This window comes from Balaenoptera ricei, chromosome 1 (genome assembly GCF_028023285.1).
Source record: "Balaenoptera ricei isolate mBalRic1 chromosome 1, mBalRic1.hap2, whole genome shotgun sequence".
Lineage (NCBI taxonomy): Eukaryota > Metazoa > Chordata > Mammalia > Artiodactyla > Balaenopteridae > Balaenoptera > Balaenoptera ricei.
The window spans coordinates 178,819,012-178,837,455 of NC_082639.1; the positions used below are offsets into that span (position 1 = coordinate 178,819,012).

General features: G+C 35.0%; 1 protein-coding gene across 1 annotated transcript in view; it reads left to right on the forward strand.

Moving 5' to 3' along the window:
* The window catches only part of USH2A (usherin), a 775,536-nt gene that overhangs the window by 432,583 nt on the left and 324,509 nt on the right, over positions 1-18,444 (forward strand). The window contains exon 36 of the mRNA XM_059905730.1: positions 522-684. Coding sequence (XP_059761713.1) covers positions 522-684 — 163 coding nt within the window. The remainder of the gene's footprint in view (positions 1-521; positions 685-18,444) is intronic.

Here is an 18,444-nt window from a genome sequence, read left to right on the forward strand (position 1 = left end):
TTGCACATACCTGGTAGCAACACAACTCAGTGAACTCTGTGTGTGTGTGTGTGTGTGTGTGTGTGTGTGTCTGTGTCTGTGTCTGTGTCTGTGTGTATGAGTCAAGATGCTTGGTGTGGCCTTTGACAAAGTCCAACAGTCTATCACTGCAGTCAGGAGCTTATGAACACAGACCTTACTCATTTCTTCCATTTTGCAATCACATAAAAATTGTTTTTAAGCCATCCTAGAAGTAGTCTATGGATATGCACAGCCATAGGCACAATTGCAGTGGGAGCTGATCCACATATTCTGGAAATCACAAACTGCCTTGGTCAGGAGCTCAAATTCTAAGCTTTAACAGCAGGAAGAAGAAAACATGAGGTATGCTTTGATCCTGCTGACAAAATGAGGTATTCATACAAGATGCGACTGTCAAAATAGTTTACTTCACAGCAAAGAGATTGTTTGAAGTAGTATGCTCAAAGTGAAGCATGTACTTATTTTATTTGCAAACAAAAATAATATTTTTATACTCACAGGTGGAAAATCGAACTCTAGAAGCTCCTCCTGAAGGAACAGTAAATGTGTTTGTCAAAACAGAAGGATCCCAAAAGGCCCATGTGAGATGGGAAGCACCTTTTCACCCTAATGGACAATTAAAGTACTCAGTCCTTTTTACTGGCACTTTCTATGCTGACCAAGGTAACTTGTTTGTCATTTTCAAACTTTCATAACATTAGAAAACAATGTATTTTCTTTTGAATTTTTTCTTTTAGCCACAGATTTTAATTTCTTTATCTTTCCTAAAAATAACCTATATTGATGAACCAGTTCAGCCATGATCATTTTGGGGTCCCCAGCGCAGCTGTAAAAGCTTCAAGTGATTAGTTGCAAGAAGGGTAAACTCTCCACACCCACACCTGATCTACTCAGCTCCGGGGAGGTGGGCAGCAGCACTCCGTGTTTTAACAAACCCTTTAGGTGGCTCTGAAGGTCACTCAACTTCGAGAAAGATTGGCCTAGTATAGATTCTATATTCTTTTCCCCTTGCTTAATAAATGGTGAAAACCTAAACGATTATTCCTGCAAAGAGTTGAGTTTTAATTTTGCAGTCCATCTTCAGCAAACTCTTTTTGTGTGATCATTTTAGCATTTCTAAAGTAAATTAGGAATGCTGGTGTGTGTTCCAATTGATTAACTGGACATGGGTTACACTGCATAGGCTTCCTTGAAAGTATTATCAGAAACGATCTGATTCAATAAGTTAAGTTAGGGCTGGTTAGGTAGGATGCTTATGTGAAGCAACCCTCACCATAGAAAAAAATGCAGCTTTATATTTTACTGGAAAGCTAATTTTTGTTTTATTCAGTGTTTACTTTTATCATTTCCACGAGTGGCCTATTTTTAAAGGAGGTGTCTTCAACATTTCTTGTTCCATTAGTAGCAAATATGCAATAACGTTGATATGGTCACATATACTATTAACAGTAAAATGATTTTCCTTAGACTTTAAAACTTTAAAATGTTTCTTTTTTTAAAATTTGTATTTTATATTGTGGTATCGTTGATTAACAATGTTGTGTTAGTTTCAGGTGTACAGCAAAGTGATTCAGTTATACATATCCATGTATCTATTCTTTTTCAAATTCTTTTCCCATTTAGGTTATTACAGAATACTGAGTAGAGTTCCCTGTGCTGTACAGTAGGTCCTTGTTGATTATCTGTTTTAAATATAGTAGTGCGAATATGTCAATCCCAAATTCCCAATTTATCCCTCCCCGCGCCCCACCTTTCTGATCCTGCATCATCTACAGCTATTTGTAGGACTTAATAGCATTCTCAAAGTGGAAAGCAGGTGAGGAAGGAGGAAAACAAACTTTTCTGAATTTGAGGAGGGCATTCTTATTTGTGTTCTGTGTTGGTACAGCGAGTTGAGTGCATGTCAGTGTCTGAGTTGATCCCCTCAAAGATTGGTGTGTCCCTCTTTTATGCAATCGGGGCTTTGATATATTCTGCTGTGAAACACTTGTAAGATTATGAGGTGAAGGAGTGATGATCGATTTGAAAAAAAAGCAGCAACATTTAGGCCGGACCCGTGACAGCCCAGCTATTTCCGCCAAGGCAGCTGGGTGAATAATGTAAGAGCCATATTCCCCCTTGTGTTTAATCTTGCATTGTTTTTGCAGAGAAAATTTCTGCTTGCCTTCTAAGTCATGTCATCTTCGGTTGTCATCCCGTCTCTCAAACCATCAAAACGGTATTAAATGTTGCAAAGCTGCGCAGCAAGAGAACTTTCAAAAGTCAGAACCCATTTGCAGAGCAGCCCTTGTAGAAAATGTATTCTGTTCTCGGCAGAATTTTCCTTCAGTTCTTTCCACTGAGAAGTTTACTGATTTCTCCCAGTGGAATCTGCTGGAATTTATCGGTTCATGGTTGGCAGTCACAGATTAAGGTAAATGTCGATCCGTAATGACCCTCTACATGTTAGTATTGCAGTAAAGCTGGGCTTTTATGTCAAAGATATCGGAGAGGGAGCTATTACACATGACAGGGGTGATCAAGGGACTCCAGACCAAGGCAAGCATTATTAAATATTGACTAGTTCTGTGATTTATGTCGAGCTGGAGGGAAAAAGTGACTTTTTAACCATTATATATTCTTCAGCAACGAAAACCAGCCATTTATCTCCTGCTGGTAATAAAGAACAGAGTGCCTGCATATTTTAGTGGAGGGAAAACCTGGTCTTACAAATGAGATGAACTCCTTCATGATAACGTTTCAGTTTGTTAATTGCCAAAAGCAAAACAGACAAATTGGAAGCAATTACAAGATTTGACTTCAAGGGTTTTGCGGTGTGCGTTCAACTCTAGGGTTGAAAGGGGGTGAGGTTGGAAGCCAAAGGATCATCTCAGGATGGGCCCCAGGAAATTCCTTTCATAGGTTCACTGTCACTGGAACTCTGATGTCCAGTGTTAAGTAAAAGGCTTTCAAATATTGTCTTGTCCGGACACCCATCAGCAGCTCGGTGACCTGTACACTGAGGGTAGGGAGATCTGCATGGCCCTACAAGAAATGAATTAAACATTAATTCATCAAACTTATTTAAAATATCATCTGTTCACAAGATTTATACAAAGCTTATTGAATTGTCTAGCGGCTAATTGGTTATTTCCTTGACATAATGAACAACTATATTTCATCCTTTTCTGTGATGGCTGCTGAAGAGGTGGTGGTTAGAATGTATAAGACAGGAAAATTCAGCCGTAGGAAGCAAGCCTAGCTTAGGGATAAATATGCCTGCAGCCAGGTCACTGCTCTGTAGGGCAGGGTATTGAGCTGTCTCTATAGGTCGCTCCTGCTGTACCCCATCGTACATGTCAATTTAGATCCTAGACTACATACTTTACAAAGTCAACATTAGATTTTGTAACAACAAATGAGGCAGCACAAATCAAAGTGTGTTTCCTTAAAAGGTATTTACTTGTGACCAGATATTATATTCTCATGAATCAATATTTAAAAGACAGGAAAACAATAAGCAGTTAAAAGTGCCAAAACTTCTCTGTAGTCTCAAAGGAAACCAAAGTCCTCCATTTCTTATATCCTTCTAGAAATATTTTATGGATGTACAAGCAAATATATGTATTTCCCCCTTTTCAAATGTATCTCCCACGCATACATTTTACACAAATGATACCAAATTGTACACGCTGTGTACCAAAAAAATGTACTTTTTTTTCACCACCACAATTGTAGACACCTCGTCACATGAGTAACCAGAGAAATTCCTCAGTGTTTATACACCTTCATAGTATTCAGTTGTATAGATTATGCCATCACTGGTTTCACCAGTCTGCTATTGATGGGCATTTAAGTTATTTCCAATCTTTTGCTGTTTCAAAGAATGCCTTAATGGATAAAGATATAGGTATGCCTTTTCACACTTTGGCAGCATGTTAGTCTGATAAATTGCTTGCAATAATTTTTGGAACTTTGTAAGATATTGCCAACCTTCAGCCCACAGAGGCCATACAATCTGTGCTCTCGTGGGAGTGTTATAGTGTGCCTGTGTGTCTACAGCCCTGTCATCTGAGCACGTGGCAAATTGATTATATTAAAAATGATGGCAGATAGGATCTTGAGTATGCATTTCTCTTATTAGGAGTTAGTTAGTTGCAACTTATTTTCATATGTTTAAAATCGGTTTGTATTTCTTTCTCTGTGAATTCTCTGTTTGTGTCATTTGCCCATATTTTAAACAAACTTAAGGAACTCTTAAGTATTAACAAAATCTGTTATGTGAGTAGCAATTTTTTTCCCTTTCCTCAATGTTTTTTTTTTCTAGCACTTTAATGCTTTTTAAACATACATTTATATTCAATCAATTCAGAATTTATACAAATAAGTAATCTATGAATCAAACCTTTTTTCCTAGAAAATATTTCACATCTCAAACCATTTATTAAATAAACCAGATTCTTTCCCACTGGTTTGAGTTGCTGTCTTTAAAAAGTCTTAAATTTCCGCATTTATTTATAAATATATCTGGACAGAGCTTTAACTTAATTTACATTATTATGGTAATTTAATTATTAAAGCTCTAGAATATTTTTTAATTCCTAATTAATGAGGGCTAATCTACCTCATTGTTTTTATTATATAGAATTTACCTACCTATTTTCCTTATTTATTTTCTTTCAAGCAATATTGGTAATTTGCTACTTCCCCCCAGAAGTCCCAATGCTATTTATATAAGGATGGGATTGAATTTATAAGTTAACTTAGGTAGAATTAATATCTCTGTGATATTGAGCTTCTCTAATCAATAATATGATTATTATTATTTCTATCTGTCTTCTCTGTCTCTCACAAGAGCTTAAAGTTTTCTTCATATAGATCTGTACAGTTTTGTTTAGTTTATTCATTGATATTTTATAAATATAAACAATTTTATGTAATTGTAAAGTATATATATTATATCTGTTAATAATTAAGTAACTTAAAAGAGCTAATTTTTGAATAACACATATAGTCCACTCTCAGATACCTGTCTTCAGAAAGCCATACTTTCACACTTCTATATCTATTGGATGATCTAACCACAATAAGCATCTCTGGCTTTTTTGATACTAGGATTTGTTGTAATTTTCTCAAAAGCACAGACATTTTACCAGGTAGAACATGATAACCTGATTAATTAGACTGTCAACTAGTTTTTAGTAAACCAGATCTGAGGTGTATAAAATGGCACCAAAGATTGGACCTGAAGGGTCTCTGCACCCATAGAATTGGCAAGCAAATAGAGAAGATAAGACAGGCAAACGTAGCAGGGTCATTCTCAAGTGTGTGAGGCTAGAAAGAAACCAGGTATTGGTGTGACATGTGGACCAGAGCTAACTGGGGGAAGATTTTGGAAACTGTGGCCCTTACTCTTTGCTTCAGTGATGGGTTAGAATAACCTGAGCGTGAAAACACACAGAGGGAATGACAGAGTGAGCACAAACAAATGTGAATGGCAAAAATTAACAGATTGCCCAACCCACAGTGGGATATATGAGAACATATTTTCTGCTTTTTCTTAATGTCTACCATAAAAGTAAGGATGAACACTTCCTTCTGTGGGATTCTGCCTGACTTGAAGCATCCATGTAATTATGAGGAACATATGACACAAATTAGCTTTTTCTTGTGTCTGAAAATGCCACTTACTGACCTGGAATAAATGCTGTGCTCTGTGGCTCTCCAAAGCCTTCCACTCACCTTGCACAGGTGAATGGCCAGCTCCCTGGGATCAGTTTACAGCATTGCCAAGATTCTTTTCTCTTCACATATATGAATTAACTAACACATTTAATGGTAAGTAATAGGTTTATAAAACTTCCTTATGAAACATATTTAGTGTGTGGGTTTTTTAAATAAACGCAATGTGTAAATTTAGGAATTAAAAACTAAAATAACTGACAGCATAGTAGTAAAAAATATGGCTTATGTGAAACTGGTTTTAAAATTATAAATCTTTTATCTAACTGGTAGGTGAAAGTAATATGTGATGAGAATTTATGGTTGTATAATTCTTTTATAAGGTTTCAAAAATATTTTCAACTCAGAGTATTATGAAACCATCTAACTGTCAAGAAGGAATGTAGAGAATAATATTATTAAGAGAAAAAGAAAATCTTCTGAGGTCCTATCGAATATTTTCACAAATGCCAGGCTCTTTACTACTAAACCAGATTCTTTAGATGCTTTACACAGATCCTCTTCTTAGTAGACAAGACCATGTCCTGCTTTACTGCAGAGTCCTATGCGAATAGTTTGAGTCTTCATTTTGCTTCCTTTTGAATGAATTGGGAAGTGATCTTCCTTGCTGGATAACCTGACAGATTGTTTTGTGTCTGAGTTTCTTAGGTAAAGCACCAGGGTGTGCTAATTGCCAAGTCCTTTGTGCACTGTTAACTCTCACCTGCTCTGAAAAATTGGATTGCAGCTTAGTTTTCATCTTTAAATGCCTCTTTCTCTTAATCCCCTATTTTGTGTTACGGCACAGAATAAAGATGTTCATTTGAGAAAGAGAGAATGTGGATTACTGAGAAAAGAAAGACAAGAAAATGATCCTTCAGCATTTGCAAAGGGAAATATCATTTTAGTTTTACTAAAAAGCAATTTAATAAATTCATCATGGCAAAATTGAGTCATTTTATAGAAACCTGAAAATTCTTTTTCCTGAATATAGAAAGATGAAAGGAATAGATTTTAGGAGGGTTTTTTCCCAGTGTGGATACCTTCAACCAGGAATGAATCTTTAAAAAGGAAAAGTGAGAGGAAAGGAGAGGGAAGGGAAGGAAAAGGGAAAAAGAAAGGAAGGAAGGAAGGGAGGGAGGGAAGAAGGGGAGAGCAAATCATCAAATTAGCATTAATCAGATGCTCTCTTTGCTTGTAAGAATAGGTGGGCCTGAAAAAGAATTTGATTAATTTTGAAGACTATTTTTAAAAAGGGAAATGTAAATTTGGAAAAAAATATCATATATACATATATATATATGTATGTATATATACACACACATAATAGTTGTTAATTCTGGGTGGTTGTATTAAGAATGGTTTACCTTCCCATTTTTCCTGTTTTAAATACAGTTTTTAAATCTTCTACAAGAAATACATATTATTTTTTGCAATAAATTTTTAAACAGAGCTGGTGAAAGCAGACAATTCCAAAGCAGAGTTATTTGGAGTAATCACAGCTGGTTCCGCTTAGAAGGACTAGATCTGAGGGCTGAGTCAGAAGCCCTAAGGTCGAAGCCTACCGAAGGATGAAAGGGCATCTTCGTGTAAATTTCAGTGATTATCCAGGAAAACTCTTTGGGTGGCATGTATAATCTTAAATTTTCCTTCTCATGTTTTGCCTGCGTTTCTCTCTTTAGCAGTAGTTGCCAGTGGTCATCAAACAAGCAAAAACCCTGAGGGTACTGCAAAACAAAGACGGGAACTACTACCTAGGATTGGTCAGAGAAGCAAATGAGACTATGTAGGACTCAGTTGTTAAAGAGAGTCTTAGGGAAAGAATGAGAAGTGGAAGATTCTGGTTGTTGAAGTTAGAGGATAGGGAACAGGGGCGAGAAATTTTCCCTACAGGGGTAACATCTGGAAGGGGAGCGGGGCGGTTTAAAGAGGGAAGAGGATTTTTCTATGTAGGAAAGACAGAGGAGCGTAAATGTGATGGCCTTCCTCTTTCCCCGTTCTCTGAGCATCAACTGTTCCTCATTTGATTAAGTAGCCTAAGTATCTCATTCCAATGTCAGCATCAAGTGTTTGCTCCTTGGCACACATGCTCATCTAGAAACAAAAGAAAATAAAGGAAAACCGAAACTGCACAAGTGAATTAAGTACTGCTGGGTTTCAACTAGACGAATGCATATTTTTAACTACCTTAAAATACCAACACCCGGAGTAGGCTTACCATCTCCAGGAGCTGCCGGTCACCAGAAATAGTGCTTTAGACTGTCAGTAGATTCAAGCACTATTAATCTCTAAAAAATAAAAAAAAACTCAAAAAACCACAAAAAAGCAGTCCATCTTTCAAGGTTATCTAGAGAAATTCAGAGACCTTTGCACACAATCTGATTCTCTGGATGCCTTTCCTCTCAGAATAAACTGTGTTTTAGAAAAAGTACAAGGGAAAAAAAAAAAGGATAGAGAAGCATTTGTTTTTTTTGGGAGGTAAAGAAAATAATTATACATGGGAACCTCTTAGATTTTCAAGGGGTCTGCAGGAAGGCTAATGCTGTTAGGAAAGGGACAGCTTTGTTTTATAGTCCCTGATGTATGTTTTTCAATGTGGTGGAAAGTGTGCACTTTCAGGGCTGCGCTCGCACGCAATGCAGTGTAATCTGACACGCTTCCCTCTGGGAAAAGCCACCAGTGGGGGAATTGTTGCAGTGATGCAGTACAGCTTGTAACTTGGAATCCCATCGGAGAACTTTGTAGTTGCTTGTCAGTCAGTAAGAAGATAAAAGAGGCAGCTTCTTTTCAAGCAATTTGAATTCATTTCTCCGTAATGAGTTAGACGGTCAGGCAGCAGCAGTGAGCTCGCCCAAGATCTTACAAAGTGTATTTCAGGGTGAAAGAGACAGTGATGGAGAAAAGGGAGCGTGAAGTCTGCCTTGCAGACGAATCAGCAGAGTAACGTGGCTTGTCGCTGGTCCACTTCTTTTCAGGACCCCTTTGCTTGAATCCCCATATTTTTAAAAGGAAAGGTCAGAGAAAGTCCAGCTCTACCCCACCCAGTTTATTAAATAAAAACCCAATATATGAAAATTAAAACTCAGAATCTAAAGTAGCAGGCAATAGTATTTCATACACAAATACTCATCAAGCACAGACATTAAAAGGCATTATACTGTGGGTTGTTTTGGGGTTTTTCCCACATTATACAGTTATTCACCATACAATTTCTTTTAGAGACAGAGAAGAAATTAAATAAATGTCGTGTTAGGGAGTTCTTTTGGTTATAGACAATAATCCTGGACCTCTCTCCCTGACCATATCAGGTGTTTAAAATCAACACAAGAACTATCAGGAATGATGACTGTGGGAAAAGGTTATGTTCGAAGCAAGTATTAATTTGAAGAGCAATGAGAATATAGAGGAACTAGAGAAAATTACTTTCTCCCTATTTCTTTGGGAAGCAAATTTCTCTTCTGCAAAAAAGAAATTACCATTAATATACTTTTGCCTAAAGTTCCAACGCACTTCTAGGGGTATAAACTCACACAAAATAAGCACACAGGAAATGAAAACGTTTTACTTGGAATTAAAAAATCATTGCTGCATTGTTGGTGAAAATATGAATGGACACTAATAAGATATATGTCATTTCAAACATTGGGCGATAGAACATATACCCACTGAATATATTGACACCTCTGATTGTATATCATGTCATGGCCAATAAAACTATAGAAATGTATAATTAGGACACATTCTTCCATGAGAATGGAATTAAGCATTAATTTATCAAACTTACTTAAGAACTCATCTGTTCTCAGCACTCACACAGCCGCTTATTGAATTTGTGTCTTATATCTAATTGGCTATTTTCTTGACATAATGAACAAGTGTAGACTCTATGCTGTTGTGTCTTTTGCAGAGACAACGTAATGATGAAATGCAAATTCTAACCCTGGGCTGCACACAGAGTCGGGAGTGCAGCCCACAGAGGCAGGACAGAGCACTGGGTTTCTGTGTTCTGGTAGCTTAAGTTCATGCTTCAAATTCTGCAGGCCATCTTTGTGCCATTCTACCTCCTCATGAAAGTAGACTGTCAGATGAGGAATATCATCTGCAGATCACTCCCAAATGATTTACCTTTGTCTTTGGAAGACTTTTACATCACTTTTTAACAGATCACATTCCCCTTTTCAAAAGGGGAAGTATTTAAAACTCATTTTGAAAAACTCATACCATTTTCAAACTCATACCAGGGCAGACTTGGGGGTTTCTAGTACAGACATGGTAAGGTTGACAGGGGGACGCCAGCCATGGAGCAGATATGTAATAATTTGAATCGATAGTTGTATACCACAAATACACCTGTCAGGCGTTGGGTTTGGTATGCTTTGTCATGGCAAGGGCTCAATGTTTGCTGAATAAATAGCAATATTAGAGTCAGTCTGCAGATATTTCTTGACTGAAAGTAGAACCATTGTACTTAATTATCTGGATTTTGAATGAAGAGGCTTTCAATAGATGTGTCAGCTATGAATTAGTATTAGAGGGAAATGGAAGAGTGGGCTACATAGAGAAATAGGAAAAAATCTAGTCCTTTAGGGCCAGTGTTCTTCCCAACCTCTGCGACACAGTCCTGCAGCAGACAATTTCCTCCTCCAGTTCCTGAGCTGCTCCTGCAGGAGTCTAGGAATGGACCCCTTGGATGATGATAAGTCTTCACCATCATACAGAGTTACAGGGATCACAAACCTTATACTTTAGCCCTTTAGAAAGTACTGCTAGATGAATCTGATATCATAATGCCCTATACTAAGAACAGCCCATTGAGAACTAATATTTCCTAACTTTTTGTGAGAAGTTCTTATGATCAATGAGTTACTTCACTCAACTCAAAAAACAGAATCTAAGGTTGCTAGCAGACCATTTAAGAAAGCACAATGGTTTTATATAGTTTTCTGAGAATTTGGATTGTTTGTAAATAGGGTTGCATGTATATCTTATTTTTTATATGGTCATATACATTTGGGGAGATATCAGAAGAACTTTTACATCTGAGGAGTGGATATCTGAAATCATAAACTAAAATGTAGCTATTTCTTCATTTGTTCATTAATTTGTTCATGCCACAAACATGTATCGAGTTTTAATGGAGCAAGACAGAAATGATAATAGAGACTAGGGTTCTAGTGGTGAATTAAGGAGCATGGTCCTGCACCAAAGGGGCTTGTGGTTTACAACAGGAGATGGAAATTAACCCAATAATCACATAAAAATATAAAACTGCAAACTTTAAAACGCATCAAAGTAAACATATATATCACTAAGATTGCATAATAGGGACCCTAATATAAATTGGAGGATCAGAGAAGACCTTTTTAACAGATGACATTTAGGATAACATTTAGGCACTAATCCAGAGAAGAATACAGGAAAGAGGACTCCAGAGGGAGTGGCATTTGTGAAGGGTGTGAGAAGCATAAAATTTTGGTGTGACTGAGGAAACCAAGGAAGGCCAATATGTCTGGGACAGAGTGGATGAGGAAGAGAATGGCATAAGGTGAGACATAAAAGCTAGACAAGAGCTACTTTAGGAAGAATCCTGTAGGCTACTCAAGGATTTTGGCATGGAACTACAAGGATTGTCTATATTTTTCAGTTGCATAGCAGATGAATATTACTTAAATTTAATAACAGTAGGTATAGATTAGAACACTATTTTTCCTGAAATATTATTGTCAAAATGATATTAATTGTAAATGGGTAACATTTTTTCATCTGGCATCCAGTTATTTTCCTATGGAGATAAATATATGTGTATACAAATATGTATGTGTATATATAGTATATTTGAGATCCTACTAAAAACACATCTTATATCCTACTTTACTCATTTAACATTATATCATGAGTATTTCTCATATCACACAAAAAGCACTCATAAAATGCATTCTCAATGGGTACATAATATCAGTAGTATGGATATACCAAAATATATTAGCCATCCCATTATTACCATTTCATTATTTGGTATTATAATACCAAAACATATTAGGCATTCCATTATTGTTGGATGTTTAGATTTATTATTGTTACTATTAGAATATTTTTATTAACATATAACTCTGCATATATCATTAATATGTATTATTAAAATTTAAATTAAAGGTTGGAATATTTTTTAAGATTTGATATGCATTGGAAAAATGCTTTCAAGAGAAATCACATCAATTCACATCTCCTGACAGTATACAGATATGTTCATATTTCTGTAATTGTGTTAATTTGATAGATAAAAATGATAGTTTACTTTAATTTGCATTTCTTTTATTCTTATTGACATCAAATATTTTCCATAGGCCTATTATTATTATTTTTTTCTTATTTGTTCACACACTTTGCCAGAAGATTTTAGAGATTTAAAACTAGGTTTGATTTGTATGGCAGCTTAAAAATTATGAGTAATAATTATCAGTCATTACAGTGTCAAATATTTAACTTATCTTTTTGGTGTATTTATGAGGTTTAAGAAATAGTGTTTTCATTGTTTTATAATGAAACTTCTATTTATTTTTGTAAAAAACATTTTCTCTATCCAGAGTTGAAACATATGTGTTGCATTATTTTGCTAAATTTATCAGAGATTTAAATTCTTATGTATAACGGTGCTTATCTCTGGGCTATTTATTTGTTCTATTTATACCTCAGTTTCTCTTTGAATCAACACCATGACAGTTTGATTTCTATGCTTTCAACATGATAAATATTTAGAAAATATTTCCTATCTTTTAGGTAAAGTTCCCATCTTCTCCCTCCAGCTTATTACTCATTTTTGTTAAAAGGTCTTATTTCTTTATGTATATTCTTCCAACTCAACATTAAATTGATTTGAAAACAAAATGCCACTGATATTTTTAATGAATCTTCATCTTATAAATTAATTCATGAGGAATTTATACCTTCAAATATTTCTCATCCAGAAATGTGTTATGATTCCATTTATTTAGGCATTTTATATCTCACAGTAAAGTTTTGTTATTTTTTTCATAGAGACCTCATATTTCTTGTTAGGGTTATAGCCAGGTATTTTACTTTTGTGATTGTGATTGTGTTTGTTTATTTTGATTATAACATTTAAAAAATCATTATTGGTATCACATCTGTGTGATTTTCATCAATACTTTGTTTAAGCGTTTATAAATCTGAGTTAATTTTTCCAGCTCCATTAAGACAGAAAATACAGAGGTCCTTACACTTAAGGAACATTTCCATGAGTCTAGCCCACTCGGTTATGTGATATAACACACCAACAGTTAGGATGGATGCTTTTACTTGGAACAAAAAGAGCTCTGATTTAAGCTCTAATCACAAATATAACCCATGCAATAATATTATTTTAAGTAAACCACAGCAAAACTATCTGACTAATTTTTGTTTCCAAGAATTCATTTGAGATAATTAAAATAAGCTTATAAAGTAAATATAAAAGGTTTAAAATATTTGTATCCATTTGTGCTCATTGAGAAAATGAGTAATTCTCCTTCTTGGAATTTTTTTAAAGAAATTGTTAGATAGGTACACAAAAATACTTGCAAAATTATGTTCCTGACAGAGTTTTCTGTATAACAGAATTTGAAGGCTGTGTTCCTAAAAGTTCAACTATATGGATTGACTATATTGTGGTGAATTCATTAAAAAGATGATGCAGAAGTATATTTAGTGATAAGAAAATATACATTATTACAGGTACAAAACAATAAGCATTAGAAATTTCTATAAGCGTAAAATATAATATATTTCTATATCTGGGAAAAATATGAAAGGATACATACCAAAATACACCAAAATGTTAACACAATAACAATGATTAGCTTGAAATTTTAGATAATTTTAGCTTTTCTCTTCATAATGTCTGATAATAATCTTACAATTTACAATGAACAAGTATTTCTTTTCTGGACAAAGAAGGAGTAAATGAAGCCAAAAGAAACAAAAGAGGAAGAGAGTTTATAACATTTGTCCTCTTATAGCAAAAGTATTGGAAGGTTTTAGAAAACAACAGACTTTAAAATTCCAAATTCTCTCAAGAACTTAGGAACAAAAAGACTTGACTTCATTAAGTCTGGGGTGATAAAGACCTTAGGCCTCAGCTTCTTTCAGAAGCCCAACCAATTACAGTTACTGTTTATTATCATCTTGCTTTTACTTGAATCCCTTAAACTTACAGTGGCTCACTTTCACTTTTCCCTAATTTATTCCTTTAAGATAATAGAGTTTCTTATTATCTTTCTGATTTGTACTGTTTCCTGTTTAATGATTTACTCTGTGTGGCACACGTGCAAAAGTTATCATATTAGAAAAATTATTATGCTATAATAATTATGGTACCATCAAACTGAATTAAATTATGTTTCATTGTAAATAGTAAGCTGTATTAATTTTTTTAAAAGCCTTTTTATGCCAGTGAGGATAAATAGTTACCTTCATATACTTTCATTAAACACCCTGACAGTACAAGCCAAATTGACAGAGCTGGTAACAAATCAACTCACCCCTTATAGGAGTCCCTTCCAAGTAGTTGTGAAATTAGCTTTCTTAGGGCTATGAATTAAATGCAGTGTATTAAACAGAAGCGGTGCATTCTACGAATAAAAGTTTCACCTTCATTTTGTGTGTATATATGTTGGCAGATCTTGGAGCAATAAGATTTTCTTTCTTCTGTCAGTTTAAGAGAAAAACGAACCTGCATTTTAAGTGTGCATTCTAATTTTCCCTTTAGCACATCATAACAGTGCTGTCCAATGGACATATAAAGTGAGCTACATATATAATTTTGAATTTTCTAGTATGCACATGAAAAAAGAGTAAAATAAACAGCAAAAATCAATTGAGTAATGTATCTTTTGTGAATCAGTCTACCCCAAATGTTATCATTTCAACATGTAATCAAATCTTAAAGTGATATCTCAAATGAAATAGCATATTCTTATTTTCATACTAAGTCAATGTGTATATTTTACAGGACCCTTCAATTCAGATAATAATTTTCATTGGAAATATTTGATCTCCATTTAGATTTCATGAGGTTTTCAGTTAAAAAATAGACTCACCAACATATTTAAATTTTTTCCAGTAACTAAATTATGTTTTTAATTTAAATTAGTTAAAATTAAATAAAATTGCAATTCAATTCCTCAGCCACACCAGCCGCATTTCAAGCGCTCAATAGCCACGTATGGATAGTGGCTATTGTATTGGACAGCCCAGATTTAGAACATGTGTATAAGATGTCAGCAAAATGGAAAAGTTAAAAGTTAAACTGAATCCAAACTATGGGGAATGTTTTGTCTACTGAGTTTCAAAGAACAGGAGCTGAATTTTTTTCTCATTAAATCAGCTGGTTGGCTGGTTGGCTGTTTGGCTCAGGTGATAGAATCAGTTGCTTTGGTTTTGTGTGCAAATCGTCTCATTTTTTCCCAGGTTCTTTACTTTTCCTTAAGGCAAATGTGTGTATGTGCCTTAATTATGCTAAAATCTGTCTCCCCTGGATATCCTTATTATCCTAGAGATAACCCTTGATTTAACTGTTATATACTAAGTTTTGAGTAAACTAAAGAACATCGATATTGAGAGAAAAAAAATTAAATGTAGTTCATGTGCCACCATGTTTACTCTTGCTTCTCAGCTGTCTTATAAATCATGTAAATAAGTACAATAAACATTTATCAAGGGATTCCATAATACTTTGGATCTACAAGTCCATCATTTGTGATGACACATCGAAGTTGGCCCAGGAAAGCTAGAAGTATGTCAAATACCGCCTTCCATCAAGTTTAGAGCAACATTTCCTTCCCAGCATTACAACTTCGTGTAATGGCACTTGGCAGTATTGGCATTTCTGATATGACTTCTTTTGGCTAGCTCAGCATTTGTCAAAAATAAATAGTTTTTTCACTCTGTGATTGAAAGGGTTAAATAATACCAATTCATTACCTCTCACAAAAGGATTTATTTTGTTCTCATAAATCAGTTTTATTCCACATTTTTATTATTCCATTGGGTGAGCTACTCGAATTGAAATCAATACAAGTGCAAGTGACACAATCAATCTAGGTATTTGATTATGGATTGGAGATCCCCAGGTCTGTTTTTTAGCCAGTTTCTTTCTGATCATCTCGCTAAAGAACTGAATATTTTATTGGCATCTATGAGTTATGAACATGTTTAAAAAGCAGATAATAGTCTTCATTTCTGTACTGACAATGGAAGCCTGAAGAATGAGCAAGGATTAAAAGATAAAGACTTAAAATAATATGTAACTAGAACATTGTTAATAAACTGTTCAAATTTCTCAATATTTTCCTTAAGATGAAGTAAGTTTTAAAATAACTATTCTTTCTTTTAAAAAAAACAATCAATACAATTGGTGGCTATAAGTTGCATTCTTAGCATTAGGTAAGTGATTAACTATTTGTCATGACAGAGATGTTACCTGTTTTCACACTATTTTATAGCCGAGCCACATTAACTGATCTAGGTTAACAATAAGAAAACAGTTAAGGCGGATAAAACGCCTTTGAAGGTTCTCAAGCTGGTTCTTTTCATTTCTAGAATTATCCAGGCTAGAAAGCCACTATCTGTGGGACTCAAAAGGGAAAAACAGTTCAACTTTAAATTAGGGAGCAAAATTGATTAAGCTGTTGCTCAAGAGGGCAACATTTATATATCAAACTCTCTTTGCTTTACAAACAAATTTATGTCTTATGATCCTTTATATATTGAATGCTTATTCGGGGACTCGTGGTACCACGTTATAGTTCTCTTGCCTCAGACTCTAGCCACGTGTTCTTGGTTCTTAAGCCAGATTTTTTCACAGGTACAATTAAACCATTTAGTAATTCATTTCTTTATATTTAGAATAAGGCAATCAAATTCTTTCTTTAAAATAAATTCCAAGGCAATATTAACACTGCATTTACTTCTTTCAGCAAATATTTCAGACTTATTTAGCCATGTACCTTGTTTCATTAAGATTTTTAGGAAGGGGTTGTTTTATGTCTGGCAAGTTACCTCTGGCAGGCACAGAACTCCAGAAGGATAAAAAAGCCTTTCAGAAGCAGTTGAAATAATAAACCCTTCTTTCTTTCATCCAAGGAGCATTAATTACTCTTCATTTACTCCTTTTTTTAAATTTTATTTTTATAAAATTTTTAGGGTTACTTTCTATTTACAGTTATTATGAAATATTGGCTATACACCCTGTATTGTTGTTTTATAATATTTATATATTTATTTATTTGGCTGTGCCAGGTCTTAGTTGCGGCATGTGGGATCTAGTTCCCTGACCAGGGATCAAACCCAGGCCCCCAGCATTGGGAGTGTGGAGTCTTAACCACTGGACCCCCAGGGAAGTCCCTCCCTGTATTGTCTAATACATCTTTGAGGCTATCTTACACCCAATAGTTCGTACCTCCCACTTCTCCACCCCTATGTTGCCCCTTCCTCACCCCACTGGTAACTACTTGCTTGTTCTCTAAATCTTTGAGTCTGCTTCTTTTTTGTTATATTCACTAGTTTGTTGTATTTTTTACATTCCACATATAAGTGATGTCATACAATATTTGTCTTTCTTTGTCTGGCTTATTTCACTTAGCATAATGCCCTCCAATTCGATCCATACTCTTCAGTTACACTTTTTTCTTTTCTTTTTTAATTTTTTTTTTTAAACATCTTTATTGGAATACAATTGCTTTACTATGTTGTGTTAGTTTCTGCTGTATAACAAAGTGAATCAGCTATATGTATACATATATACCCATATACCCTCCTTCTTGTGTCTCCCTCCCACTCTCCCTATCCCACCCCTTTAGGTGGTCACAAAGCACCGAGCTGGTCTCCCTCTGTTATACAACTGCTTCCCACTAGCTTTCCATTTTACATTTGGTAGTGTATATATGTCCATGCCAATCTCTCACTTCATCCCAGCTTACCCTTCCCCCTCCCCACGTCCTCAGGTCCATTCTCTACATCTATGTCTTTATTCCTGTCCTACCCCTAGGTTCTTCAGAACCATTTTTTTTTTTTTTAGATTCCCTATATATGTGTTAGTATAAGGTATTTGTTTTTCTCTTTCTGACTTACTTCACAATGTATGACAGACTCTAGGTCCATCCACCTCACTACAAATAACTCAATTTCGTTTCTTTTTATGGCTGAGTAATATTCCATTGTATATATGTGCCACATCTTCTTTATCCATTCATCTGTCGATGGACATTTAGGTTGCTTCCATGTCCTGGCTACTGTAAACAGTGCTGCAGTGAACATTGTGGTACATGACTCTTTTTCAATTATGGTTTTCTCAGGGTATATGCCCAGTAGTAGGATTGCTGGGTCGTATGGTAGTTCTATTTTTAGTTTTTTAAGGAACCGCAATACCGTTCTCCATAGTGGCTGTATCAAATTACATTCCCACCAACAGTGCAAGAGAGTTCCCTTTTCTCCACACCCTCTACAGCATTTATTGTTTGTAGATTTTTGATGATGGCCATTCTGACCGGTGTGAGGTGATACCGCATGTGGTTTTGATTTGCATTTCTCTAATGATTAATGATGTTGAGCATTCTTTCATGTGTTTGTTGGCAATCTGTATATCTTCTTTGGAGAAATGTCTATTTAGATCTTCTGCGCATTTTTGGATTGGGTTGTTTGTTTTATTGATATTGAGCTCCATGAGCT